Below are 25,065 nucleotides of genomic sequence, written 5' to 3' on the forward strand. Positions count from 1 at the left end.
GGTTGGAAGTTACCATAAATCCACTACTAAGGGATATATCTATATCTGGGGAGAGAGAGAGAGACAGAGAGGGAGAGAGATGTATATACACACACACTTAAAAATGGATGATGAAAAAAAGGATGATTAAATAGGCTGGGTCATCAAGTTTAGTTGTTTTTTTCTCCCAATTTTCCCCAGTAATAAACCTGGATCTTGTTTAGGCCAAAGACCTCTGATGTCTATCAGCAGAGGTCACTGTCTGGGGGCAAGTGGAGCCCACAGCAAGATGAGTGGATCATCACTTTCCCTCAACACATCATCAAGAGAACAATCCTTATTGCCTTGACACATTCCTAGCATTTCTCCAGCTGTTGTTCATGCAGGTAGTATGTGACAAAGTATAAATTAACTTCATGATGGTCATATTTGAACATTTATTAAATTCCAAGTATCAAACTGTGAGCACTGAAAGACTGATCCACGAACAGCTGCAACTGTGCCTTGTTAAAATGTCAAAATACCAAAAAGACCAAGGGGAAAGAAAAGTCAAAAAGGTACAGTATATACAAAAATGATTTTAGTCGAGAAAGAACAAGACAAATACATAAAAGAATGAAATATTTAACACAGACCAGAAACGAGCAGAAAATGTAACAACTGTTACTTAAATTACAAATGCGGTTTGGGAATGGAAAGAAATGACAGGAAACGATATAGTAATGGTACACTGGATGCCAGCAGATAAATCCAATGTGATAAAGGCTTCAAAGGCAGAGGGAAGTCTTCCTCTGTGCACTTAGGTTGACCTGTAAACCAAAAAACACAAGAAGAGATTCAATTAACTTGAGCAATCACTGAATTGATACATGGAGACAAGTCATATCCCATTTGGTAACTACAGTTTTGTATCATTGCTTCTTTTCGAAGTTCTCGACAAAAGCCACTCACCTTTTAATTAAGTCGGTACTTTAAAATTACTTTTAACATCTGCTTATTGAGATTACAATCAGTCTTTCTACATCTAAAAGCTCCAATGAAAAAAAAAGCACATTTAAGGCATCCTGAGGTGAAGGAAAAGATAACCTTAAAGAGATTTGGATTTTTGGCCAGAGTCCCAGTATAGTCATGGCTATGATATACACCACAAAGATAAGCCTCAAAATGCCAGGTCGTGGTTACCAAACACATGACAAGAAACTGTTGAGCTCTGCAACCAGGTTCTAGGGACAAGTATGGCTGACGGTGAAAGAGACAATCTGGTATTTGAAAAGTATGTTGTGATGTTTATAGACTATTATGGATGTTTACCTGCCAGTACCTATTCAGCTTACTCAAATAAAGCTGAAAATGAACTCTAATAAAATCTATGATTTATTTCAAATTAGATATAGAGGGAAATATTAAGAATTCCTTTTAAAATACTTTAGGTCTGGATTGAAAAACAAGTCAAAAGAACACCTCAATTCTTTTGACTTTGACAAAACAGGGGTAGTATTTATAACAGGCCCACTTTAATGGACTGCCTCATGCTATATAGAAGGTTTATGTTTATTTGGTCACTGAGTAGATATTTATAACAGCCACAGATGTACAAAGTGAAAGGAGGACTTCAAGTTCTCATCTATCTTTCACTATCGGATATTGAAAAGTGGATGGACAGAGATAAAGATCAGCATATGCTGCAGCTCGACCTGCACATTGTAAACAGCACTGCTCAGAGATTCAGCGGTATGAAACTGCCATTCTGAGCAGTACTTTGCACAGCAGACAAGAGGAAGACTCACTTGGGCTTTGTCTCGGCATCTGTGACCTGGCGGATAAAGATGGCATCCTCTGGGTGGCTGATGTCTCCTTTCTCAAACATGTAGGAAGCGGCGATTGCAAGCATGGTGCCATCATTATTAAAGGCCAGTGATGCAATACTGGTTGGATACCGATGGAACTGACACAAACGCTTCTTGTTGAATGGATCCCAGATGTTCACAAAGCCATCTGAGCCACCTGGTAAAAGGAGAGGTTCAAGGTCAACCTCAAAAAGTTTTCGGCCTTGTTATTGCTGAGATATGGATCTATATTAACAAGAGTTCTGGATGCAACCTTGGCAGTTAAGAGGTGAAGGTCAGAGAAAAATCTAAGATATTTTCTGTAGCTGACTCTTTTTGTATATACATATATAAGCTAAGACAGATCTAAGAATAAACAAATACCTGCTTTTGTCAAGTACTAACTAGCCAATCTTACCTGTGGCAAAGGTGTTATGAACACTGTGAAATGAGATGGCATTGACAGGATAAACATGCTCGATTCCTTCTTCCTTCAGCCTGTGGCACTTGAAAGCGTATTTCTTCTTCTGAACTTCCTGGCTTGGGTCCAGGTACTCTACAGCTACACGTCCCTCAATTGAACTCAAGACATACCCCTGGAGCCAAGACAGAAAATATGAGGTTAAAATTTGACTCTATATTATCAGGTTCTATTAAGAACAAATTATCAGCCAGGTTTTAACAGTCTTCATATTTTATAGTCTACCTGTTTGTTGGGGAAGGCTCTAATGCAGCGCGTCTGATACTTCAGACTGGACTCTCTTCTTTGCTGCACATATCCCATGTTTCTCAAATCCCACACCAGTACTCGTCGTCCTGCTGTGCCAACAATCAGCCTATCTCCAGCCACAGAGAGGGTATACACCTTTGACAAAGACAAGTTATGAGACAAGATGGCGACATCACTAGCAGTGCCAAAAATCATATGAAATGTATATGCATACAACATTACTTAACCACATGCAAACATATTAAACTTAACATCTTTTTCTTTGTTAACCATTATGGGAAAGTAAATGAATACAATTACAATGTCTAATGTAGGGAGCTTTCTAGAAAATATATTAATAGCTACATCACTGTGTACCAGTATTAGGAGTAAAGCCAAAATAAAATGTAAATAAAATCCATCAAAAAATTTTCCTGTTTTCATTAATAGTCTTATCAACTCATTCTCAATAACAACTGCTAAACCTGTAATGCCCTCCTGAGAATCCAAAATACTTTGTTGCTTTGAAAAAGGATGAATCTCCAAAAATGTCATGTTTTCTTTTTTAAACTTTAATAGCAATTCTAGTGATTTAGATCTGAAAACATGTATATAACAATCTTATAAACAATATGGTTAAGCTCAGTGGTGGCTCTACTGCTTTACCTTGTCTGGCTGAGTAAAGGTGCCAGCGTTGCAGGGCGTTCGTGGGTCCCACAGTCGAACTGATCTATCCCAGCTACCTGTTACCATGACATTAACTTCTGGGCAGTACTCTACACAACGAATGGCAGCATCATGTGTTCCAACAATTGTGTCTGTTTAAAGAGAAGAAACCAGCAGAATATAGATGAAAGCATTCCAACAAATATGTTTTACTACTGGAAGTTTTTAATCCACCTACCAGATTAGTAACATACCTTGGTCTGTGTTCAAATCATGCATTTTTAACTGTGCATCTAAACCTCCACTCCAAGAATGTGTTGGATCCTGAAAGTTAAAGGTTTATCATTTGAGCACACCAGACTTCAAGGCTATAACATAACAAGAAGAAACCTAAGCAGAAAATATGTGACCTACATAAAATGCACAATCCAGAACTGGAGCCGTGTGCTGGTACTTCATTCGCATGGTGTTGCCTCCCACGTCATAGAGACGGACAGTGCAGTCCCAAGAGGAAACCAGGAGAAACTGGGCTGTGCTGGGACTGAACTTGACAGCAGAGATGCCATCCTCTGGTCCCTGATTGAGCTTGTACTCGTTTGAGCCTGTCATCTGCAGCAGAGAAAAATGAGCAGGCGATTTCAACTTTAATAGTAATCAACCCTGCAAGGTGTTTTAATGCAACCTAACTGACATTTAGACTGGAATCACAACAGGACACAACAGAGGTCAAACATTATAAACTGGGCTGTTAATTTCGATCTAACTGCCCAGTTTTAAATACTGCTCCACTATGAACATCTATGACACTGTCAAAACACATATTTTATTCATTTCCTCATTCATTTGGAAAAAAATGTCTGTACAGAAATTTTTAACACTTTATTGGGAAAGGAGCTATATTTGGTAACTTAATAGCCAAAATTAGCACCCCAATGCTTCATATTGAAATTGTAGAGCCATGGATTCATCCCAGTGAGTCAGCAAAGATCAGGTCATATATATATATATATATATATATATATATATATATATATATATATATTTCCAGTTGTATAGTTGTGATAGAAGTTGAGATAGGTGTTGTTTGTTTAGGATTTCTAGAAATTTGAGACGTGTGTGGCATAAAAACTGTAGCAACATATTTGATCATATGACCTGTTCACCTGAAACTGGTACAAGGGATGTCAAGTCCATTTTAGACATACACCGGATGTATCTAGCAAGCCATACTTGTGTTATGAAAAACAAACAAAATAAAAAACTATTATAAACGTAGGACAGCAGATGTCAATTGTATATTGAACCTTGCCACAAGTTTGTGTAATAACATAAAGTGATTCAGTGACAAATGTATTCCACTTGACAGTTTCAGGCTATAAATAGAACCACAGATGCTATATTTAGTTCATTTTATAAGCATACATCCATGTATTTTTTACCGTGAGTCTTGTTACTGCTAAAATTGACTTAGTATTTCAATATATGCGATTAATTTATTTTGGACTGAATTACATGTAAGAGAAAATAAGTGGTACCACCACTAGTTATACCATTTTTTACTCCTTGTTATACATTTACAATTTCTGCATCACCGTTTTAGATTCATTTTAGGCTTCACTGTTAATGCGCACCTTCAAAGATGGCTGGATATTTATGTTCTCTCTTTTATTTTGCATTTGTGTAGTTGGAACTTTTTTTTTAAGTACCATGCCGTATATAAACCCTAGATCCAGGTGGATACACATGCAGCGAAAAAACTTAAATTGTTGCTGAAAATGATAAATATTTAGTTACAATGTCTTATTGGAAATTATGTCACCTTACTTCAAGTATCATAAGGCCTGTGACAGAACAGGACTGCTGTTATCGTTGTGACAAATGCCAGTATTATTCAAGATAAAAATGTTTCCCTAAAATCTCTAAGTTTTTCCAGTACTTTATTTTATAGACACACTTTTTGGAAACATGTTTACCTAAGATGGGGAGAAGTCATTATACTGATTGTGATTTGCAACACAACGTGCTCCAATGACACTTCAGATTTGAAATTTTGAATTTCCACGTCTTTCAGTGACTCCCTTATAAAGGGTTACTATTACTTAGAAGTTATTAGTGGCTTCAGTGAAAACCAAACATGCGTTTTCATACACATTATAAAGCTACATAAATTCCCTGGTCGCAAACACAGCCTAACAGCAGTTGGTTAAAGGCTTTGTTGCTTGTTTTCAATGCAGCCCACCGACAGAATACCCGCCCCAAATAGTAGCTAGCAACCATATAAACTAAAATACATGTTTATATGCCTTTCTGTCAGTTGAATGACTGCGCTACTTGTGACTTTATAACCGCATTACTTTTTGTTCCACACTGACTGGACTCATTGTTCAGTTAAATCCAGGAATTACACCAAGCCCACTACTACTCTTGCCACTGGTGTTAGCTAATGCTAGCTCGAAAGGGCAAAAGCAACGAGCACAAATGTTAGTAGTTTCACTTCACTTACCGCTTCAGTCAGATGTCGTTCGGACGTGATCAGTTGGTTTATTTGCCAAGAGCGATTATTATACCTTTTTAGTTAACTATAAAAATGTATGAATATACGAGAACACAATGTGGCTACGTGAGGATAGCTCGCTACCGACGGTCCACAAGGCGCTGATTGGTTGAAAGAAATGTTCAAGTTCGCGCCTGCGATTTCATTGGCTGAGCTGATTTCTATGGTTATTTCCGTTGTCTCAATACAGAACACGTGACATGGGTCCCTTTTCTGTCTTACGCCGTATTTCTTCCTAGAGCCTACTTTCTAAGATGAATAGGCCTGATATCTATCTATCTATCTATCTATCTATCTATCTATCTATCTATCTATCTATCTATCTATCTATCTATCTATCTATCTATCTATCTATGCAAGCATTTATCTGTGGTTTTACTCTAAAATCATGAAGTTGTATAGCTCATATGTTAAATAAACAGGTAGCAGAAAAGCTGAGAGAAAAGTGAGCACATTTTGAAACAGGCACCTGTACAATGCGCCTTTTTTTGTTGTCCATTTTTTTGTTTTTGGCTTTTTGCTTTTGCTTTTTGAAGTTTGACTAGGAGTTTACCACATAAATTAACCACCATAAATCAACCATATTGAGGCACATGTAATGGTATATTTTAGTTTAAGCTGCTCTCAAGCGCTATTCAATAAGGAAAATAATAAAAAAGAATAATAAAATAAAGCATATAGTAACGTGATGACTTTATGAAAAATTAAGAAGGCCGGCTCTCAATCTTTCTGATTCATTTTGTAATTTAGGCTAGTACATTCTAATTTGTGTGGATATGTGACAGTTTTCTTCTTCTTCTAATTATAGGACATGTTTTCCGCAATACTTTTTCTTAATTATATAAAGCAAAAATTATATGATGAAAAGAGCTGACGTTGAGGCCTAAATGCTTCACAGAAACCCAACATTTGGTTCATCCAACGTTCCTATTATTTAGAATGCAGTTGTTTATTTTTCTAAGTGATCGGTATAAATATTGTTGCCACTCTAATGCTGATCCGTGTTTTATTTTCGATAGGCTCGAAAATAAAACACGGATCAGCATTAGAGGAAGCTTAAGAACCCTTAAGAACATACCCCTCACAAATGTTTGAAACCAAGAACGACATGACTTGAATAAACATTCGTGTTGCACACACCAAGGCTATATAAAAGGAAACATTTCTTGCTTGAATTAATTTTTACTGAGTGCGAGACCATATAATATACAGAATTTCAATAACAACATCAGAAGAAAACCATACACAAAAAACAGAGGCTTTTTTGGCTTTTTCATGGCTTTAAAATTACGCCAACCACTGCGTCAAAAAGACAAATGCCTGTATCATCTGCAGTTGTTTTTTTGGTGGGGGGGGGGGGGGGGTCTTTTAAGAATGACATGATTGTCCTGACTATTACCAAGTGAGCTATAGGCCTATGGGAGACAAAGGCTAGCAGCCTAATTTAAAGCCAACAGTATTGCACAATATTGAAAAATATTAAAATATTTAATTCCACATTCAAACACTGACACAAATCTCTGTAAATTACATATAGACAGCCAACCCTGTTCAACTTAATACGTTCAAATATATGCACCCAAAATGGATCATAATAATTAAAAAGAAAAAAGAAAATAACCAGAAAATCCATTACTTTTGTTCCCCACACGCGTGGGAGCTGTAAAAGGGACCCTGTCTTGCTCAAGGACACTTTAGTAGAAGAAAGCATGATTACAAATAATAATAATAATAATAATAATAATAATAATAATAATAATAATAATAATAATAATAATAATAATAATAATAATAACTGTGTCCGTTCAATCTACAAAATATACAAAACAATTTTTTTTCAGTTAATCACTCTCATTTAAAAACATATGTACAATGCTTTATGACACAAATGTTAAACGGGTCTCAGCAGTGGGACTGGGTGAGAATAGTACATGTGGTGGGGGAAAGCCAGGAGTGCCTGGCCGCCCGGTGAGTTTGTAGCAGGGCCCCCGCTCGTTTCTGGGGCTCCATTCTCGTGGTAGAGTATGGGAACCCGCACAATCCTCTGTGCCGCCGCATGGCTCAGGTTGGCCGCCTCCAGCTCGGCGGCCAACTGCCTTTTCCACTTATTCCTCCGGTTCTGGAACCAGATTTTCACCTGCGTCTCGGTTAAGTGCAGAGACGCGGCTAGGCCTGCCCTCTCTGAGCTGCTCAGGTAGCGCTTAATGTCGAAAGTGGACTCCAGCTGAAAGACCTGACTTCTGGAAAACACGGTGCGCGTCTTCTTCTTCCGACAGGGCTTCTTCTCGGAGTCCAGCTCGTCGTTTTTTCTCCTCCAGTCGTCCTCCTGGTCTGTTTCTTTCTTTGGCTCCTCCGAGTCACTTTCATCCAGGGCGATGTCATCGTCGGCGCTTTCATCTTTGGCATCTTGATCACTTTTCTGGAGATCCGGAGAGCGCCTGTCCGGTGCCTGTGATGCTTCTCTTAAGCTGACCTTCTCAGACCCTGGAGAAAAACATTTTATTTTGTTAAAACCTATTCTTCAACGACAAACAATTCTGCAGTGAAAGCTATCCTACCTCTATTCTATTTTCCCCTTTATGTAATTGGTTTATTGTTGGGATACATTAAGTTTAATTTAGAGTTTAAAGTATTTAAAACGTTTTTATTAAGATTTACGTATCCATTCACGATGTTGAATACACCACAGCTTTTTCCGATAGAAGAACGTGAATTAATATTAAAACACTATACGTCCCTCGTCTAAAGCAAAACAATAATTTACCTCCAGTCCTAAAATGTGCTCCAAGCGTGTAGGGGTACCACCAGGTAGATGCTCTTTCCAGATATTGCGCGGATAGTCCAATTCTCTGTGCTGGCAGCTCAAATCGAGGAACAGACAAATCACCGAGCCGAGAAAAGAAACTGCCTTCCAAAACCCCCTTGTGCGAGCTGAGGATGCTTTTTGGCTTCGTGGGTTTGTCTTCAATATTCAGCAGGTTCTTTATGGAGAACGGCGAGTCTTTTGCAGGTTGGCGAGCCTCTTGAGTATCAGAGTCTGCCATCACCGTTTACTGTCCGACAGGGATCACCATCAAAAGCTGAAAAAAGATATTAAACAGATCTAAAGGATTCTCTGGCGTTAAAGTCCGAGCTAAAATAGTTCGCATAAGATGGAAGGAAAACTCAGAAAGTCGCGTAAAGCTGTGCCCAGCTTCCCCCCCACGAGAATGATCAGCGTGAGAGCGCAGAGATCACTGAGTCAGACTTGCTCCCGACCGTAGTGATGAAATAAAAATGCCATCCGAGTTAAAGCGTGCTCGGTCGCTGCTATTGGACAGGTACAATAGCAAATGGGATTTGAGATGAAACCGCGTGGGGGTCTGACAAGAATGGACTCCAAAGAAAAAGGCCGCGCGAGAGTTTTGGCTTCGGGCTCAGCAGTACGCACCCACTTGTCAACCAATTAGATAAAAGAGGAAAATGTATCAGGGTTATGAGGGGTGTGCGCGAGCCACAATTACCTGTCAGTAAATTGAATAAATGGTCCATTGATTAAATGGTCCAGCGAAATCAAGCAACTTAGCCTTATTAAACAAATTACGCATAGGATTTACGCACGAATGTAAGCTACGATATACAATAACAAAATGGCGAAGTATTATTCTTAACGCACAAAAAGATTCAGAAAATTGTTAAATATTTAGTCATTTAATGATTTTTGTCATTAAACGCGGACGCTGAACACTATGACGCACGATTTCGGCGTGCCACTATTCTGTTGCGTCCTGACGCGCGTGTGTTCGGCAGGAAAGCTGTTCGTTTCACCTGCACCGGAGCGCATTGACTTCGGTGTAATTTTATTAGCCAGGAAGCGCTACAGGCAGACATCAAATTGAATGTTTAACCATCGTGATAAAGTCTTTTCACATCAGCTTAGTACCAAAGCAGACAAACCCACAGGGGCAGCAGGTGATCTAATGCGCGAGGATGACAATAGGCCTGTTTCTGTCACACATACAACAGTGCTAGTACTTGAATTAAGCAAATTTCAATTGTGTACCTGAAGAGACATGTATAAGAGCTGTTTGGTCACATTTTATTTGTGCGTATGATGAACGAAAGAAAGACCAGGAAAGAAAATGAATTTATAAGTACACTGCTTTTCTGATCTCTATTTAGACTAAGAGCATATATCTCCAAAAACGGAAGAGATATCAACATTTTGCGTGTCTATTTGGTATAGGCATACGCAAAGAAAAAAAGAGACACTAAAAACATTTAAGATGCACCATTTAAACCAAAGTTGAAGCAAATGCAGAGAACTAATCAAACAAATTGAATTTGCTCAACCTGCAAATATGCAGCCTGTCCTTTTAGCTCGTGGAGCGCTCTCCAGCTCTAGAGGACAACACTGTGTTTTGTGAAAAGCTACTTGAATCCTTGCATAATTAGAGGTCTCATAGCTGTGTTAAAGATGGGGGCGGAGAAAGAGGCTAGCTGAGCAGCATTTTGCCGATGCAAAGTGAAAAGCAAATAGCTGTGTTTTCATCAGATTATGTTCATTAAAGAGAGGGGGGAGGGTCCACGAGTCAGAGTGGATCAGAGGGGCAAACAAAGTACACTCAATCAGTGATGTAAATGCAGGCTTGATTTTCTGTTCTATCTTTATGTGATTAAAAAAAGACAGAAATTTAGGTTTAAAGAACAGGTGTTTGTATGCAATTACACTGCAGCCTAGCACGTTTGATTCTAACTTCTATCAGCAAAGTCCCAGCAGTAAATAACACTCAATTCATATTTAAATTCAAAGCTTTTGTTACAGATACAGTGGTGGTGTCAAGAATTATACTGATCGTTTAGAAACACACACATAATCCTAAATTTTTTATGAGGGCAAATACATTTCAGTCCCTTTCACTCTTCAAATGTATTATACAAATACATGAAATAAGAAGCAAAAGCAAATTTTAATATAAAATTATCTGCTACAAAAACATTAAGTTTCTGTATTAGGAAACGGTGTGACTAATGAAAATCATCAAATAGTATCCGTGTCTGTTTTAATTTTTCCCTCTCCATTATTTAAAAGTAATAAAAAATATCACCACATAATTATTTGTAAGAAGTCTTGGCTAAAAGTTTAAAAGCTGTTCAAACAATAGACCTTATTTTGCACAGCACATGTAGCCTGTGCAAATTTAATCAGTCACACCCACAAAATTATCAATGAGTCAATTATGCAAGGCGAGCTCTTTTCATCTGAAGCACCGGCATAATTAAATTGATATAAAATATCATTAGAGGTGACAAGCTGTTAAAAGACATGATAATTGACTGCCGCTTCTGTGAGCGGCTGTCACTCGGGAAAATGCTGCCATCTAGTGAGAGAACTTGGTATTAACCTGGACTCCTCAGCAAATACAAACAACCATACACTGCACTACAGCATACTTCACATTTAATAGTACTGACAGATCATTCTTTACAGATGACTTCCTAAAAGGATGTAGAATCATACAGAGAGAACACACACCTTTACATCACTGATCTCAGTAATCGCAAATCTTCCGAAGGCACCAAAACATAATCCTAATCATCAGCTTTCAACAACTAACTCCCACATTGCAAATGTATGGATCATTTATGTTACTGTTACATTAATAATAATCCTAGAACAAATGTGGGGTGAAGGTTGTAAAGGTCTTAAAATGATATACAGTTTGTTACTCATTGTATTTGAATCGATGGAAAGCTCACTGAATACAAAAAGCAAAATAAACATCATTAAACCAGAGCAGCTTTATCTCTAAACCTGAAGAAACGTAACCAAAACACCAGTAACTATGAGCTGCTGCACGAGAACTAATCTATAGTAGTATGGTCTGGATCAATCCCATTATAATCACTGGGGGGGGAAATGCGGAGTGTAACATCGCAGAGTACAATCGTTTAGGCTTTGCTCATAGAGTTTCAAACATTGTACTCCTTATCAATGAACTTGGCCATAGTGGACAGCTGGATATTCGTCGTGCCCTCATAAATGGTACCTGCACAAAGAGAGAAAACAAAGCATTAGCACAGATTCCTGCCATACACAACAAAGTCCATTTTGTCAAACTCCTCTGCACACTACATGCATCCGCCGCTTTCACTAGCAGGAGACAAGGAGGCTTAGCGTGGAGCTAGGTCTGCCGGTGCTCCAGCCAGAGAGCTCGGGAGCCAAAGTGGCAGTGATGAAAGGAAAAGTAACATTTTGAAATGGCAGCTTCCTTGGCTGTGTGCTGGTATAATGGCACTCTGAGGGGTCAGACTGGAGAATTCCAGCAGAGTCCGATTACAGCCACTGCTATCGGGCCTTCTCTCTCCGCCCCACTCTGCTCCAATCACGAACATCTACACCTGACCCTCCTGTAGCACTCACAAGTTTCGTTCTTTTCACAGTAGGACTCCAGCCACAGTTACACTAAGTACACCTTATTTAAGCAGCAATCTCACTAACAGCATACAAACACAAGCCAATATTTGCAGAGTGATCCAGAGTCCAAGCACGTTTGTCGAGTTAGGCTCACCAATTTTACAGTCTCTGTAGTATTTTTCAATAGGGTAGTCTTTAGTGAAGCCTACTCCTCCCATCCACTCGATGCACTTTGATGTGGTAAGGGTGGCAACCTGAAGAAAGTAAATTATAAAAAGAGACAGAGAAAATAAAAAGACTTTTTGAGTTGAACTTGTAAAAATAATTACTAGCTGAGACAGCAGCAGAGATATCACAGAAATGATAGGATGTAACAGAACCTAAAAACTGCCATGGCTTCAGGAGAGTCTCAGCAACAACTTTTACTTCTTCTACCATTGGTTGTATGAAATCATGACACAAATAACGTTATGGCAACATACCTAAACAGGTCCAAAAATATCCTTATTCTGTCCTACAGTGTACTACCACAAAAACAGTAAGCTCACCTCTGCGCTGAAGTATTTAGCCATGCAGGCCTCTTTAATGAAAGTTCTTCCGGCTTCTTTCAGACGAGCAGCGTTGTACGTCAACAGCCGAGCGGCTTCAATCTGTGTTGCTACATGGGCAATTTGGTGCTGCATCCCCTGGAATATAAGGAGCACCAAAAGCAGCATCAGAATTTATTGAACCAAGCCTTATCACCACAAGGTGTTGTAAAAAATCCAAAGTCCAAATATGGATCGTGACCTGGAAGTCAAAGATACGTTTTCCAAACTGCACCCTCTGTCTGGTGTAAGGAACAGTGTGATCAAAGCAACCCTGTGCCAATCCAAGCATCTGAAACACACACAGAGTTAGAACACCGCCCTGCTGAATTTGACATTTTAACAGAGCAGATTTTGTGTTTTAATTTACCTGTGCTGCTATTCCAATCCTACCCTCATTCAACATCCCGATGGCATACTTATAGCCATGACCGATCTCTCCTAAAATGTTCTTCTCTGGCACCTAGAACAGAGAGCAGAGTTTAAAAAAAATCTATCTAACGCACTTGCCAGGCATTTCTCTGGTAACGTACATGATGTATGGTCGCACCTTGACATTGTCAAAGTTGAGCGGGCAGGTGGAGGAGGCCCGCAGTCCAAGCTTGTTCTCCTTCTTGCCAATTTCTAGCCCCTCGGTGTCCCGGTCCACGATGAAGCAGGTGATGCCTCTGTATCCCTGCCAAACAAAGATGACTTTGTATTTACCTTTCTGTCACAGGGGAACGCATTTAATCACCACAAAGCATCAATAGAACCTATAGAGGGTGGGTATTATAAAGTATAGTTTCACTTGATGTTTTTGTTAAATGAATTTGATAAAAAAAAATCCAGCATGTCTTGGTAATTTCCAAGATAAAGAAAAAAACGCAATCAATATATTGTTATTAGCTTATAAGCTCAGAAGCGACTGTTGAGAGGGGCCTTAAAAATCTAGGCTCAAAAAGAAATACTGCACACTCTGAGAATAGAAACATCAGCAGTTACTCACAGCAGAGAGATCCACATTGGCCATTACCAGGAAAACACCAGCATGCTCTGCATTACTGATCCACATCTTGGATCCATTGATTACATAATAGTCCTTGTGCTTTTCAGCACGCGTCTTCAGAGCAAAAGCATCGCTTCCCGACTCTGCTTCAGAGAGACAGAAGCTTCCAATCTGGTATAAATAATACAAAAATACTAATATAAAATACAAATAAACAAGGAACAAATATAGAGAAATTACACATACGGTTTCCAAAAAAGAACGGCATATATATATGTATATATATAAATAAAGCTCTTTGACTTAACAGCAGATTAAACCAGTACAAAGAACACAAATCACATGATGAATGATAAAACAAAGAATGTTTCCTTTTTTTTGATGATTTTTGGAATCAAATAGCAAATCTTTGGACTAATGAGGAGAAAGACCAACAGTGTACAAGCTCAAAAGCCAGAATTCGTGACAGTAAAGGGACACATAAATGCATATCGAAGGTGTCTTATTCAGTGGAAGGCCATGCTTATTTCATGATAAAAGGCAATTAATCACTATTGGTTATGGCCAAGTCCTGGAGAAGAGCATCTTTCAGTGCTCTTGAAGCAGATGAGCTGGAGCAGCAGAAGACCACACCAGGTTTCTCTTGTATAAACTAAGAACAGAAAACTGAGACCACAATTTATAAGGGCTCACATAAATTTGGCAATATTAAAATGTAAAATCACTGTCTGAGATATTTTCATATTACCCTTTAGGCCCCTTAGTAGCAATTAAGCATCATTTAAACACTTCAATTAAATAGTCTTGTTGCTGACCATGTCCACTCCTTTACTCAACTGCTGCTGTGAGCACTAAATAAATAAATAAAACTAAACAGAATTGAAAGCATGATCAGAAAACATTAATCAGTTGCACTTGACAACATTAACATTGAATTGATGTACACTGTTTTTATTTCTTCCAGATTATCAAGCTGCTTACCATGTCTGTTGACAGTCGATTGAGGTACTTCTCTTTCTGAGCTGGGGTACCGAGTTTGACAAACAGCGTGTTGATCAGAGTGTTCTGGATGTCACATAGTACAGCCACAGAGGGATCCACCTTCGCCAGCTCCTCGATGACCAGAATAGAGGAGAAAAACGAGGAGCCAGTCCCGCCATATTCGGGGTCGATCTCAATGCCCATGAGCTGCAAAAATCAAATGAGTCACTAGAAGGGAAAAAAATGACACACTGGCGTACTTTTAATGACATATACGTTAATTCACGATTAAATTAGTTACGTACACCTTGTTCAAAGAGGGATTTGATCACTTCCTTATCCATCTGCGAATTCTCATCCATTTGTGACACAAGTGGGAAGATGCGCTCCTGTGCATATTTTTTCACTGTCAAGCAGCAATGCAGATATTTAGCGTTTTAAGAAACCCTGTCTCCAGCTCTGCACTACAACATGAAACAAGAGGTCCTGCTTACCTGCTTCCCTCATCATGCCTTCCTCCTCTGTGTATGTCTGAAGTGGAGGGAAAGAGGAGACCACCTCGGCGGGATGGTGTGAAGCCACATCTGGGACAGATCTGGAGGAAGTGCTCCTCCATCCTGCCTGGCATGCCCCCCATGGACGAGAGAGTTGTTTGAAAGACTGAAAAACAAACAGCAGTAGAAATATGTAACATCGCTTAGAAAATAATTAGTAATGAACACACAGTGTGACTGAGCATTACGCAGTAATCTCGGGCACGGTTGACCACTGTTTGAGAATTGAGTGTTGAAACTATTTTGGGATGAAACTACTTAGGTTTGAGCTTTAGCAAATATTAGCATCAGTTAGCTAAAAACGTCACGTAGGCAAGAGCCAGAGAGGTTACAAAATTCAATGATAAAAAAGGGTTATACCGTAGAAAAGATATTCAAATGAGCGCAGAAACTCTTCAAATGCAAATAATAATGACCTAAATATTCTGTATAACCTTTGAGAAAATCCTGACCAACGGGATAGCCATGATGTTTGTTATGAAACGTTCAGCAGCGTACGTCCACCAGAGGGCTCATTTCTATTTCTGCCTTCAGTGACCTCCTGTAAGAGTCAGACACGAGAAGTTACACTATGTAGGAGACTTTAATGGCAATACATTAATCATTAACATGTCTTTGTGGGATTATCGTTATGAGCAGGAGTGGAGAAAAAAAACATAAATGGCAAGTGCTTCACTGTCTGTCCTGTTAATGTTGTGAATTTTTAACTTTTTGTATGTACTTATTAAATTAATAAATCAAACGAAATATACAAACTTATGTCAGTGTCATATATGTGTCCTGTGCAAAAATATAGGGCCATTGTTGAAGACTTGTGAGAATGTGCGTGTGTTTCCATCTGTTTGTGCGTACTGAAACCCATGTGCGCGTATTCAGATCTCTGTGTGTGATCCGTGTGGTTCACGCAGTCAGATTTATACATATTAAAAAATATAATAAATATATATATATAAATATATATTAATGACAACCAGTTATATATTATAGATAGAGTGAGAGGGAGAAAGAGAACGACAGCCCCATACGAAAATAAACATAGGCTATGTTTTTCCGATAATAGAGAAGGCAACAGTTGCGTTTGGGTGGCCGCTAACATATCAGAAAAAACGGAAGCGATCGCATGTTCGCCAGGTAACAGCATGAGATGATAAACTGTCCCAACTCTGCTGTTAGCTCGAAGAAAAAGCGTTTGTTAGAGTTGTTACGGCAAAATATGGACCACAGTAACGATTGTGCTTAATTTGGGTGTTAAAATTTAAAATACAAGAGCTTAAATCTAGGTAATGTTAGCGCTGCTGCTAAAAGCAGTAGGCTAGTCATTAAGAACGCTAGCAGCAGTAGGTTAGCTGCTGTCAGAATACCAAAGCAGACTTGTAGTACATCGCCATCACATTTGAATCTTTTTCTTCAGGCTCAGCACACGAGAAGGAACATGGAGGAGATAAAGACCGAGCCCGTGGATTTTGTAAAGGAATTTCAAGAATACCTGACCCAGCAAACCCAGCATGTCAACATGATTTCAGGCTCCGTGTGTGGTGAAAAAGAGACAGCGGAGTCGTTTCAAGCCGGTGAGAAGGAAGCACACTAATATACAAACAACTGATTTACGTGTTTTCTAAGAAAAATCATATGTTGAAGTCATGCTGTGTTTGTTTGTAGTTGCCCCAAGGTGCGAGCAAAATGGTCTGGACCCCCCGTCTGTGGAGGTGAGACTGTCTGTGGAGGATGGGTCAGATGTGCAGATGGATGGCCTGGAGAGGACCTGCGATGGAAAGTATAAATGCAGCTACTGCAGCTATGCAAACAAGGGCATGGCTCGCTTAATAGAGCATATCCGCATCCACACAGGTCAGCGTTCCCACCATGTAAATATTCCCAATATACAGCTGATAAAGTGAAATACTGAAAAGCTTCACCTTGTCTAAACCTTGTCTAATAGACATCACAGTAAAATATGCTGGTTAATATCAGAGTTATAACTGCAATTATTTCCTTGCCCAGGAGAAAAGCCTCACCGCTGTCAGCTGTGCCCATTTGCATCTGCGTATGAGCGTCACTTGGAAGCCCACATGCGCTCACACACAGGAGAGAAGCCCTACAAGTGTGACCTCTGCGCCTTCCGATGCAGTGACCGCAGCAACCTGTCACACCATCGGCGACGCCGCCACAAGCTTTTGCCCACCAGGGTGGCACGCTCTCCTTTCTCCAACAAGAGAATGCTGAGCGCTTTGCAGAAGAGGACAGCTTCGCTGGGGTTCGGGCGGCGCCTCCTGATCAATCTCAACCCGGCCTCTGTGATGATGCCAAAATCGGATTTTCTGACTGACTTGTCTCACAAAATCCACCATTTAAACAGCAGCGAGTATAAGAACGCTCCCAGGGTAGATGAGAAGGAAAGTCGCAACAGGAGTGCTAATGGTTTGACTTTTAAAAACCCACTCGACCAGGTGTCTACACTAGCCGGTCAGTTGGCTGAGCTCCACCCTGAGTCTCAGACTCCCGTGTCCCCAGACAGGGAGTCAATAAAAGATGAGAAGCCCATCCTAATACATAATGTCTCCAGTGAACAGGTTGCAATGTGCTCAAATGGAGTGCAGATATCATCACTTAAAAAAGAATCTCCCACCTCACGCCACGAGAACTGTAGTCCTGCTCTGAGCCTTGGCTTTGAGAACAACATGAACGCTCTGACTGCGTGTGTTAGCAACAGCCAGTCGGGCACACCCGCCCCTGCCCTGACTATACCGGACCAGCAGGTCGTGTATAATTGCCAACATTGTGATATTCACTTTTCTGACAATATCCTCTACACTATTCACATGGGCTGCCACGGCTATGAACATCCATTCCAGTGCAACAGCTGTGGGCATAAATGCGCAGACAAATACGATTTTGCCTGCCATTTTGCCCGTGGCCAACATAAAAAGTGATTCCTGACAGCACAGACTTATATGGAGCCCTTGTTTTTATTATATTGGTTATATTTAGCAACTAAACATAGTGAGACTGTTTAACATTTCATGTTTTAAGTTGTTTTTTCATTTTACACTTCTACATCTGCACTATACTGTTGCCTTACTGCTTTTCTACCTTGATCCCTACTTTGGGCTTGTCGTATTAGTTGTGAACGTACAAAACCACAAATGACACTTTACAACACATCATAGTTTGTTGTGAGAGTTAGTTAATGCCTTGTGATATCTGTACTCCTTTGCTCATGCAACTTATTGGGTTTGGCATTAGACTGGGATGGGATTTGCAGTGTTTCATCACTTTGGAGTGAGTCATTAGGATTTCATTCAGCCTGTTGAGTAATCACATTTATAAAGGCAGCTATATACACTGATCAGCCAGAACATTGAAACCACTGACAGGCAAAATGAATAACAGTGATTATCTAGTTACAGTGCAATGAAATGGGCTTCTGTGGCCTGTCTACTAACTGGAAGGTTGGTTGGTTGATCCTCAAAGTATCCTTGGGTAAGCTACTGAACCCTCAAACTGCCCCCAAAGTATCAGTTGGAGTGTACGTGAGAATGTTACAAAGTGCTGTGTCAATGTGTGGTGTGATTGGGTGAATGAAGTCTTGCAGCTATACAAGTACCAGTTCATTTGCCAGTGTTCAGATGGGAAGATTTTGCATGTGGCACAATGTGTAGCACTCACGTGGCACATATTAGCACACCCATAACAAGCCCCACAGTGAATCACCCTGCTTCCAACATCCCAAAGGTGCTGTGTCCACACTGTGAATGCTTAGATCTCTGTTTTCCAGCAGGAAGGTGGGGCCCAATTCAATATTATGAGGGTGGTTTTAATGTTGTGGCTGTTGGGTGTGGGGCTTTTTAAAAAAAAATACAACACCAAAGCAGTATTAAGCACCAAACATTTCAAGCTCAACCAGCTTTGTATTCACAGTGGAGGTGCCATTCTCACCACCATTTGTAAATTGCTTGTATGCCTAATAATTATACACCAAAGTCTCAATCATGGTTAAATTAGCCAGACACATTCCTCAGTGGGAGTTGTAGTTCTAATATTTATTTATATGTAACCTCAGAGACTACAATTAGTAGGTTTTTTTTTGTTTTGTTTTTTACAGTTGTATTATATCCCTTTTTAAAAAATATTTATATACTGTCTCAAGTAACTTTGTGTACATACAACTTTAAAATTAATTGTAGCCACTTACTGTCTGTATATTAGCCAATGCTGAGCCATATTAAAGATCCCATATAACCTGGGGTGGTTTATGATGCCAGCTGTCTGCCATCTATAATCCAGTTTGAGTTCCCTTCCCAGACGCCGCAACGCCCATTCACATTCTGGGCCATCTGACCTCAGGAAATCACATGATAGGGTTTCACAATGAGCTTACATGAAACCATGGCTGATTGTGACCTACACCCGTTTTCACACCTTGGCTCGTATGATTAGGTAGAGGATCAAAAGGGGGTCCATTGTCCCTCTTGGAGGGACACTCCCACAGGGCTTAAAATCTGGGACTCTCCACCATTTGACCCTAGAACTGAAGAAGCTTCTCGGATGAGAGGTGAAACATCTTCAAGAAACTTAAAGAAGTCCAGACGCTTTTCTTTCTAAGCTCTATAGATCCCATATAACCCTCATTATGTTACATGTAATGTGAACTAATGTTAGTGGCTTTTCGTTTGTGCAAATCTTGGACACATTAACTTGTTTGTACATGATAATGTTAGTATGGGCAGAAAATGTAATAATGATACTCTTAATTACACCACTGTACCATATCAGGAGAGAAGTCACGTAGACATCTGAAATCAGTTGAGGAGAATTTATTTTAAAAAATAAACATTTCATTCACAGTTGTAATAACCAAGTTATTACATTACAACCATTTACGAGTGTTTCACTTAGTAGCAGAAAAATAATTTTAAAAAAGCATTTTTAAATTCTTACATTTAATAAAATACAGTACATTGGCTATTCAGTCAAGCTTATTTGTCATTCATGATTCTAGACAAGATTTCTTTCAAGTCATCATTAAAAATTTCAGCTGCTCTCTTCGCTGCATGCTCTACGTTGATTTCTTCTCCTTGGATAAATGGCACTTCATGGAGGAAATGTTTCCCCAGGTTATGAAGAAACGTTGCTTTGGATTCACTCAGCTGAGCAGCCAAAGACCTCATGCGTTCAGGAGGTACTTTATTCTCTAAAATTAGGGAAAGACGAGTTGATCATTTAGCTAGGCTTCAAGTGGCAGCATGCTCTGGTAAACTTGAAATAATAAATATTATCCAAAGCTGACCTCTGGCAGTCTTCATGGCTTCAGAGATGAGGCGTCGACAGGCCTGGTCAGCCTGGTGGACAACACTATTGGCACATTTCAGACGATCAGCATCCTGCAAAATAGATGATGATATATGTGCAGGTGCATGTCTTAAGCCAATACCAATGTATATATGAAAACAGCAACATAGATTAAAAAAAAATCAGTTATGCATGATGGTATTTCTCTGGCTTCTTGTATTTCCACTACTAATGATGCATTCTTATCTCAGTGCAAAACCGTCCTTTTAATATATTTCTAATTTTCCACTTATAATATGTAGTATTAAGGGACCTGTTATTACTATGTAATATCAAGACAAGACTACCTGCTAGTACTGTTGTTTATGATCATGAGTGAGTTTTTTTTTTTTAAACAGTATGTGTTAATAATGAGTCATTGTTATTATTATTGCATGTTGATGATGATGGTAATAATTGTTATATCTTAACCCCTCCCCTTCATTTTTTTCCTTCTCTGTCTCCTTTCCCATCCCTCATCCATCCCCTTAACGGTAGCTTGGTGTAATGATGTTCCAATATAGCTGACGGTTAAAACTTTCAGAGTTACATGGAAGAGGCTCTGGGTCACTTTCTTTACCACTGAGATAGACAAAAATCTATTTTACTCAACTGACAACCCACTTATAAACAGTCTCACTCCTTAGGGTCTGTGGGCTGTTTTAAAGGGGGGGTCATGCTTGAGGTTGGCCCCCTCTGATTAGGTACTGTTGATTTGAGGACTCTTGACGATGCGTTATTTCATACGTTAAACCTTTAGAAATGATAGAAATGATCTGCTTCTGTAGCTACATCACTAGCATGTGTCTCAAGTTTACTCTACAGTGACGCACCTTTTGTTCTTTGTTGTCTTCTCCCAGGCTTAGTGGGTTATTTAGTGCAGAGGAGATCAACTCCATCACCCTCTGGCTGAGGATAAGCCACATAGGAGAACACAGAGGCAACAAATTAAAGCCTGACTTATGAATTGACTTTGGTAATTAATCTTTATGGCTGCTCTTTCTGCTGCCTTACATGTCAGATTTGGACACAGTTCCTGTGCTGTTAAGTGTAATGCTGTTAATCTCCCATGAGTTCTTCTGAGGATTCGGAGACTCCAACCGCTTCACCATCTCCAGTATCACCTCAGTGGGAACGGGCTGAGACCTGCTCTGGTTTCTGCTGATGCATGATTCTAAATCACACTGTAGGTAGACCTGGCAGAAACCCAGCGAATCTGCAACATCAGAAGACGTTAACCTAATATTTGAAGAGCCGCATACGTTAAGTGGCATATTCAGTTGATAAGAGGGGTCTTACACTTCCTTGCAAGCTGACAAACTTCATATCTCATACTTGGATAGTAGAAGTTGTCGTCCAGTAGGAAGACGAGAGGTAGCTTCAGACCTTTAGGCCCCATCAGACCTTGAGTGCACTGTTCCCAGGCAGCAACACTGATCCCAGAGCTGCTTGGTGCCTCTGGGAGTATTTCTGACTTCTGCAAGAACTGCTCAATACAGTACAACACAGCTTGTCTGTGTGACTTCCATTCAGTGTGCTAGAGAGGAGAATCAGTTCTAAAATTACTAGGACATACTCAAGCTACTTATGATGTATGGAGACAATATGGATTTTAAAAACAATCTGCTGCAGAATAAAAGTACTTTGAATAATTAATACAGTCACATATCGTGTAGCAGAAGGTAACATTACAGGGAAATTAAGAAGCTTGTTGTTTATGTTGGCTCAAGACTAGCAGGTTGTTTACTAATGTTGGGTCAATCCCCAGCTCCTGGACTGTATATGATGAAGTGTCCTTGGACAAAATACTTATCCTCAAATATCCTATGATGCAAGTGCTAAAATTTACCATGGCCTAAACTATCTGATGTTTTATCTATGTCAATGTTTTACCCTTTCCAAAACTGGGAAAGGGTAAAACATTTGATGGAAAAGTGTAGTGAGAGTTACCTGAATTAGCCAAAAGACCCCAAAACAAATCTAACCTCTAATCTTCAAGCACTGAACACATGCAATTTACTTACATGGATGGGTACATTGACCTAACTTAGTGCTGTCAAAGAGCTAAATTTTTTATTTTTATTTTTTACCTTTTCTGTTAATTAGCACCAAACTATGTTATTTAATGTAAAGCTGTACTATTTTGATTGCGTTCTCTAATAGTCATAATGCCCTACTATAGATAATATTACGCAGGATGGTTGGTTCACATTACATTTGAATCATGTCCTTACCATTTCTTGCAGGTTAACACCATCCTCGACCACTTTGGTTCGAAAAGCTTGCTCTGGGATCAGGTCATCGTATGGCACCACAGTGGCTCTCCATCCATGCTGTGCGGCGGTACTGAGAATCCGGCGGGCCAGGGTGGACTTCCCAGCAGCGGGTAGCCCGCAGAGGACACACAGACAGGCCGAAGCCCTGCTGACACTCACGGCCTCCTCAGTTGCCATGGGCTACGAAAGAGCAGCTTCACAACCTAGCCTCTACTACGTACAATTGTACTCTGTTTGCAGCCATGTTGGATATTAACTTCCTCATATTCTTCCGCGTGCCATTTCCTACCGACGTCCTTCAAAATAAAAGCACATAATATTGTAAACGTCTTGACCAACCTTGTGTTGTACAGTACTAAATAATATTGTAAATAAAGGATCTAAAGGATTGGAATATCCAAATAACTTTCAAATACAAAATACAACGACTAGTGACATAAAACGAATCGCAAATTGTTTTAATGACTTTTTTCTTGATGTTGGTCCTAGCTTGGCTAAAGAAATTGTAAAATCTGGGCACCCTCCTAAAACTATCAATGTAGCAAACTCAATGTTTATGAGGGGAGTAGATGAAGAGGAAATTATGGATGTAGTTACATCCTTTAACTCCAAGAAACCAAATGACTGTGATGGCATTGATATGGACTTAATTAAAGATATTATTGGATGTATTGTGAAACCATTTACCTACATTTGTAATCTGTCATTACAAAGTGGATTATTTTCAGATAAGATGAAAATCGCAAAGTTAGATCCAATGTATAAAGCTGGAGATAGCAAACTATCGGCCCATCTCTCTACAACTGCAGTTCTCTAAGATACTGAAAAAATATTTTACAATAGATTATATGACTTTATCACAAAAAAAACAATGTACTATATATAAAGCAAGTATGGATTTAGACCTAAAATGACCACAATGCATGCCTTAATGGAGTTTATAGATACAGTAACAACTGCTATTGAAAACAAAGAATATGCTGTCTGAGTTTTTTTTAGATTTAAAGAAAGCATTTGATACAGTTCATCGCAACCTTTTACATAACAAACTACATATGGGGTCAGAGGGGTGGCATTATCATGGGCTAACAGTTACCTTAAAAACCGTAAACAATTTACCCAAATAAATGCCATAAAGTCAGAATTGAAATCCGTTGTGTTCCAAAACTGATCCTTGGGGATCAGTTTTGGGGCTGCTGCTTTTCATATTGTACATTAATGAGATATGTGCAATTTCAACATCTTTGAAAATAATATTATATAATATAATACAAACTTACTGTGCTGTGGAAGTAACTTGGAACAACTTCTGAATGAACTAGAATATGAATTAAATAATCTGAAGACCTGGTTTGACCATAATAAATTAACATTGAACCTGAGTAAAGCAAAATTCATAATATTTGGGAAATGCACATATTCTACTAATAGTAAACTGACAATAAATAACAGTACCTGAAATAAAATTCCTTGGTGTGATAATACATCACAAACTATCCTGGATTCCAGACATTACTTATATCAAAGGCAAAATATCGAAGTCTCTGGCAAGGTTAAGGATCTCATAAATCAAACATCATTATATACTCTGTATTGTTCTATCATACTGCGGTACATGACATACTGTGTGGTTGTGTGGGGAAACAAGTACAAAACACACACCCATCCAATATACATTCTGCAGAAAAAGAGCAATAAGGATAACAAATGAAGCTACTTCAAGAGAACCTTCAAATCCACTTTTTATCAATGAAATCGATGAAATCAAGAAAAGTAAATCAATGCAAAAATTCACACATTAAGCAAGTGTTAAACACAGGGTGATTAGTTTATGTAAAAATGTAGTTTGTTGTTGTTTTGGTTTATGTGCTGAAAATGGTTTTATTTGTGTATGTTCAATGTGTTAGACTTGTACATAGTTAAACATATATGGATCAAATAATGTTGAATTCTGGAGATGGATTTGTAAGCAATGAAATTTGAAATAAGGGGGTAGGAACAGGAAAAGTGTAAACTTCATCCTACTCCTTTTCAAGCACACACATTATGTAGAAATATATATGAAAACTTGATGATTTTTAAGTTTTGTTTTTTCTCTCTTGTTATTTCAATTATATTTGCATGTTTGAAATAATATTCTATCATCTTTCAAAATATGTCAAAAATATCTGATGTGATGAAATGATTTCAAGTTAGTTTTGAGTCACATTCCTGTCACAA

The 25,065-nt window shown here is 39.1% G+C and overlaps 5 protein-coding genes across 8 annotated transcripts; 1 reads left to right on the forward strand and 4 right to left on the reverse strand.

Annotated features, from left to right (window-relative positions):
- Positions 1-402: 402 nt before the first annotated feature.
- On the reverse strand, positions 403-5,886 carry bub3 (BUB3 mitotic checkpoint protein). Its single transcript, XM_026178460.1, has 8 exons — positions 5,684-5,886; positions 3,595-3,789; positions 3,435-3,504; positions 3,181-3,332; positions 2,512-2,670; positions 2,224-2,401; positions 1,767-1,983; positions 403-788 (listed from the first exon to the last, which is right to left on the reverse strand). Exons 2-8 carry the CDS (start codon positions 3,787-3,789, stop codon positions 779-781), a joined length of 981 nt encoding a protein of 326 aa, XP_026034245.1. The 5' UTR covers positions 5,684-5,886; the 3' UTR covers positions 403-778.
- A 1,698-nt stretch (positions 5,887-7,584) lies between these two features.
- hmx3b (H6 family homeobox 3b) lies at positions 7,585-9,028 on the reverse strand. The gene is made up of 2 exons (XM_026178466.1): positions 8,499-9,028; positions 7,585-8,218 (listed from the first exon to the last, which is right to left on the reverse strand). Exons 1-2 carry the CDS (start codon positions 8,776-8,778, stop codon positions 7,626-7,628), a joined length of 873 nt encoding a protein of 290 aa, XP_026034251.1. The 5' UTR covers positions 8,779-9,028; the 3' UTR covers positions 7,585-7,625.
- Positions 9,029-11,157: 2,129 nt separating this feature from the next.
- Positions 11,158-15,775, reverse strand: acadsb (acyl-CoA dehydrogenase short/branched chain). 2 transcript variants are annotated; one of them, XM_026178461.1, is made up of 11 exons: positions 15,676-15,775; positions 15,182-15,347; positions 14,993-15,093; positions 14,688-14,894; positions 13,707-13,877; positions 13,269-13,394; positions 13,089-13,181; positions 12,921-13,010; positions 12,680-12,817; positions 12,286-12,385; positions 11,158-11,763 (listed from the first exon to the last, which is right to left on the reverse strand). In XM_026178461.1, the coding sequence occupies exons 1-11, from the start codon at positions 15,706-15,708 to the stop codon at positions 11,687-11,689; spliced, it is 1,302 nt and encodes a 433-aa protein (XP_026034246.1). In that variant the 5' UTR covers positions 15,709-15,775; the 3' UTR covers positions 11,158-11,686. The 2 variants fall into 2 exon arrangements, with proteins under 2 accessions (XP_026034246.1, XP_026034247.1); XM_026178462.1 differs by lacking the exon at positions 15,676-15,775 and adding an exon at positions 15,602-15,655.
- Positions 15,776-15,796: 21 nt separating this feature from the next.
- Positions 15,797-18,312, forward strand: LOC113028300 (zinc finger protein Pegasus-like). Of its 3 annotated transcripts, none has more exons than XM_026178463.1 (4): positions 15,797-15,904; positions 16,653-16,809; positions 16,901-17,089; positions 17,243-18,312. In XM_026178463.1, exons 1-4 carry the CDS (start codon positions 15,902-15,904, stop codon positions 18,169-18,171), a joined length of 1,278 nt encoding a protein of 425 aa, XP_026034248.1. In that variant the 5' UTR covers positions 15,797-15,901; the 3' UTR covers positions 18,172-18,312. The 3 variants fall into 3 exon arrangements, with proteins under 3 accessions (XP_026034248.1, XP_026034250.1, XP_026034249.1); XM_026178465.1 differs by lacking the exon at positions 15,797-15,904 and adding an exon at positions 16,242-16,372; XM_026178464.1 differs by lacking the exon at positions 15,797-15,904 and adding an exon at positions 16,310-16,521.
- Positions 18,313-20,040: 1,728 nt separating this feature from the next.
- On the reverse strand, positions 20,041-23,132 carry pstk (phosphoseryl-tRNA kinase). Its single transcript, XM_026177606.1, has 6 exons — positions 22,804-23,132; positions 21,869-22,106; positions 21,584-21,785; positions 21,403-21,478; positions 20,529-20,622; positions 20,041-20,432 (listed from the first exon to the last, which is right to left on the reverse strand). Exons 1-6 carry the CDS (start codon positions 23,020-23,022, stop codon positions 20,218-20,220), a joined length of 1,044 nt encoding a protein of 347 aa, XP_026033391.1. The 5' UTR covers positions 23,023-23,132; the 3' UTR covers positions 20,041-20,217.
- Between the last annotated feature and the right edge of the window lie 1,933 nt (positions 23,133-25,065).

This window comes from Astatotilapia calliptera, chromosome 8 (assembly GCF_900246225.1).
Source record: "Astatotilapia calliptera chromosome 8, fAstCal1.2, whole genome shotgun sequence".
NCBI lineage: Eukaryota > Metazoa > Chordata > Actinopteri > Cichliformes > Cichlidae > Astatotilapia > Astatotilapia calliptera.

What these genes read in the sequence shown, in the direction of transcription:
- pstk (XM_026177606.1), bottom strand. Translation starts at nt 23,022, where the DNA reads ATGGCAACTGAGGAGGCCGTGAGTGTCAGCAGGGCTTCGGCCTGTCTG. An exon ending in GTGTTAACCTGCAAGAAATG is followed by an intron (nt 22,107 to 22,803) that starts GTAAGGACATGA and finishes TCTCCTCTCTAG; the next exon opens with CACACTGAATGGAAGTCACA. An exon ending in TTGTCAGCTTGCAAGGAAGT is followed by an intron (nt 21,786 to 21,868) that starts GTAAGACCCCTC and finishes CTGATGTTGCAG; the next exon opens with ATTCGCTGGGTTTCTGCCAG.
- LOC113028300 (XM_026178463.1), top strand. An exon ending in AGCGGAGTCGTTTCAAGCCG is followed by an intron (nt 16,810 to 16,900) that starts GTGAGAAGGAAG and finishes GTTTGTTTGTAG; the next exon opens with TTGCCCCAAGGTGCGAGCAA. An exon ending in GCATATCCGCATCCACACAG is followed by an intron (nt 17,090 to 17,242) that starts GTCAGCGTTCCC and finishes TTCCTTGCCCAG; the next exon opens with GAGAAAAGCCTCACCGCTGT.
- hmx3b (XM_026178466.1), bottom strand. Translation starts at nt 8,778, where the DNA reads ATGGCAGACTCTGATACTCAAGAGGCTCGCCAACCTGCAAAAGACTCG. An exon ending in AGCACATTTTAGGACTGGAG is followed by an intron (nt 8,219 to 8,498) that starts GTAAATTATTGT and finishes GTTTTTCTCCAG; the next exon opens with GGTCTGAGAAGGTCAGCTTA.
- bub3 (XM_026178460.1), bottom strand. Translation starts at nt 3,789, where the DNA reads ATGACAGGCTCAAACGAGTACAAGCTCAATCAGGGACCAGAGGATGGC. An exon ending in GAGCCTTCCCCAACAAACAG is followed by an intron (nt 2,402 to 2,511) that starts GTAGACTATAAA and finishes TCTTGGCTCCAG; the next exon opens with GGGTATGTCTTGAGTTCAAT. An exon ending in TCATAACACCTTTGCCACAG is followed by an intron (nt 1,984 to 2,223) that starts GTAAGATTGGCT and finishes TCCTTTTACCAG; the next exon opens with GTGGCTCAGATGGCTTTGTG.
- acadsb (XM_026178461.1), bottom strand. Translation starts at nt 15,708, where the DNA reads ATGGCTATCCCGTTGGTCAGGATTTTCTCAAAG. An exon ending in AGGCATGATGAGGGAAGCAG is followed by an intron (nt 15,094 to 15,181) that starts GTAAGCAGGACC and finishes GCTGCTTGACAG; the next exon opens with TGAAAAAATATGCACAGGAG. An exon ending in CCAATGTGGATCTCTCTGCT is followed by an intron (nt 13,395 to 13,706) that starts GTGAGTAACTGC and finishes TTTGTTTGGCAG; the next exon opens with GGATACAGAGGCATCACCTG.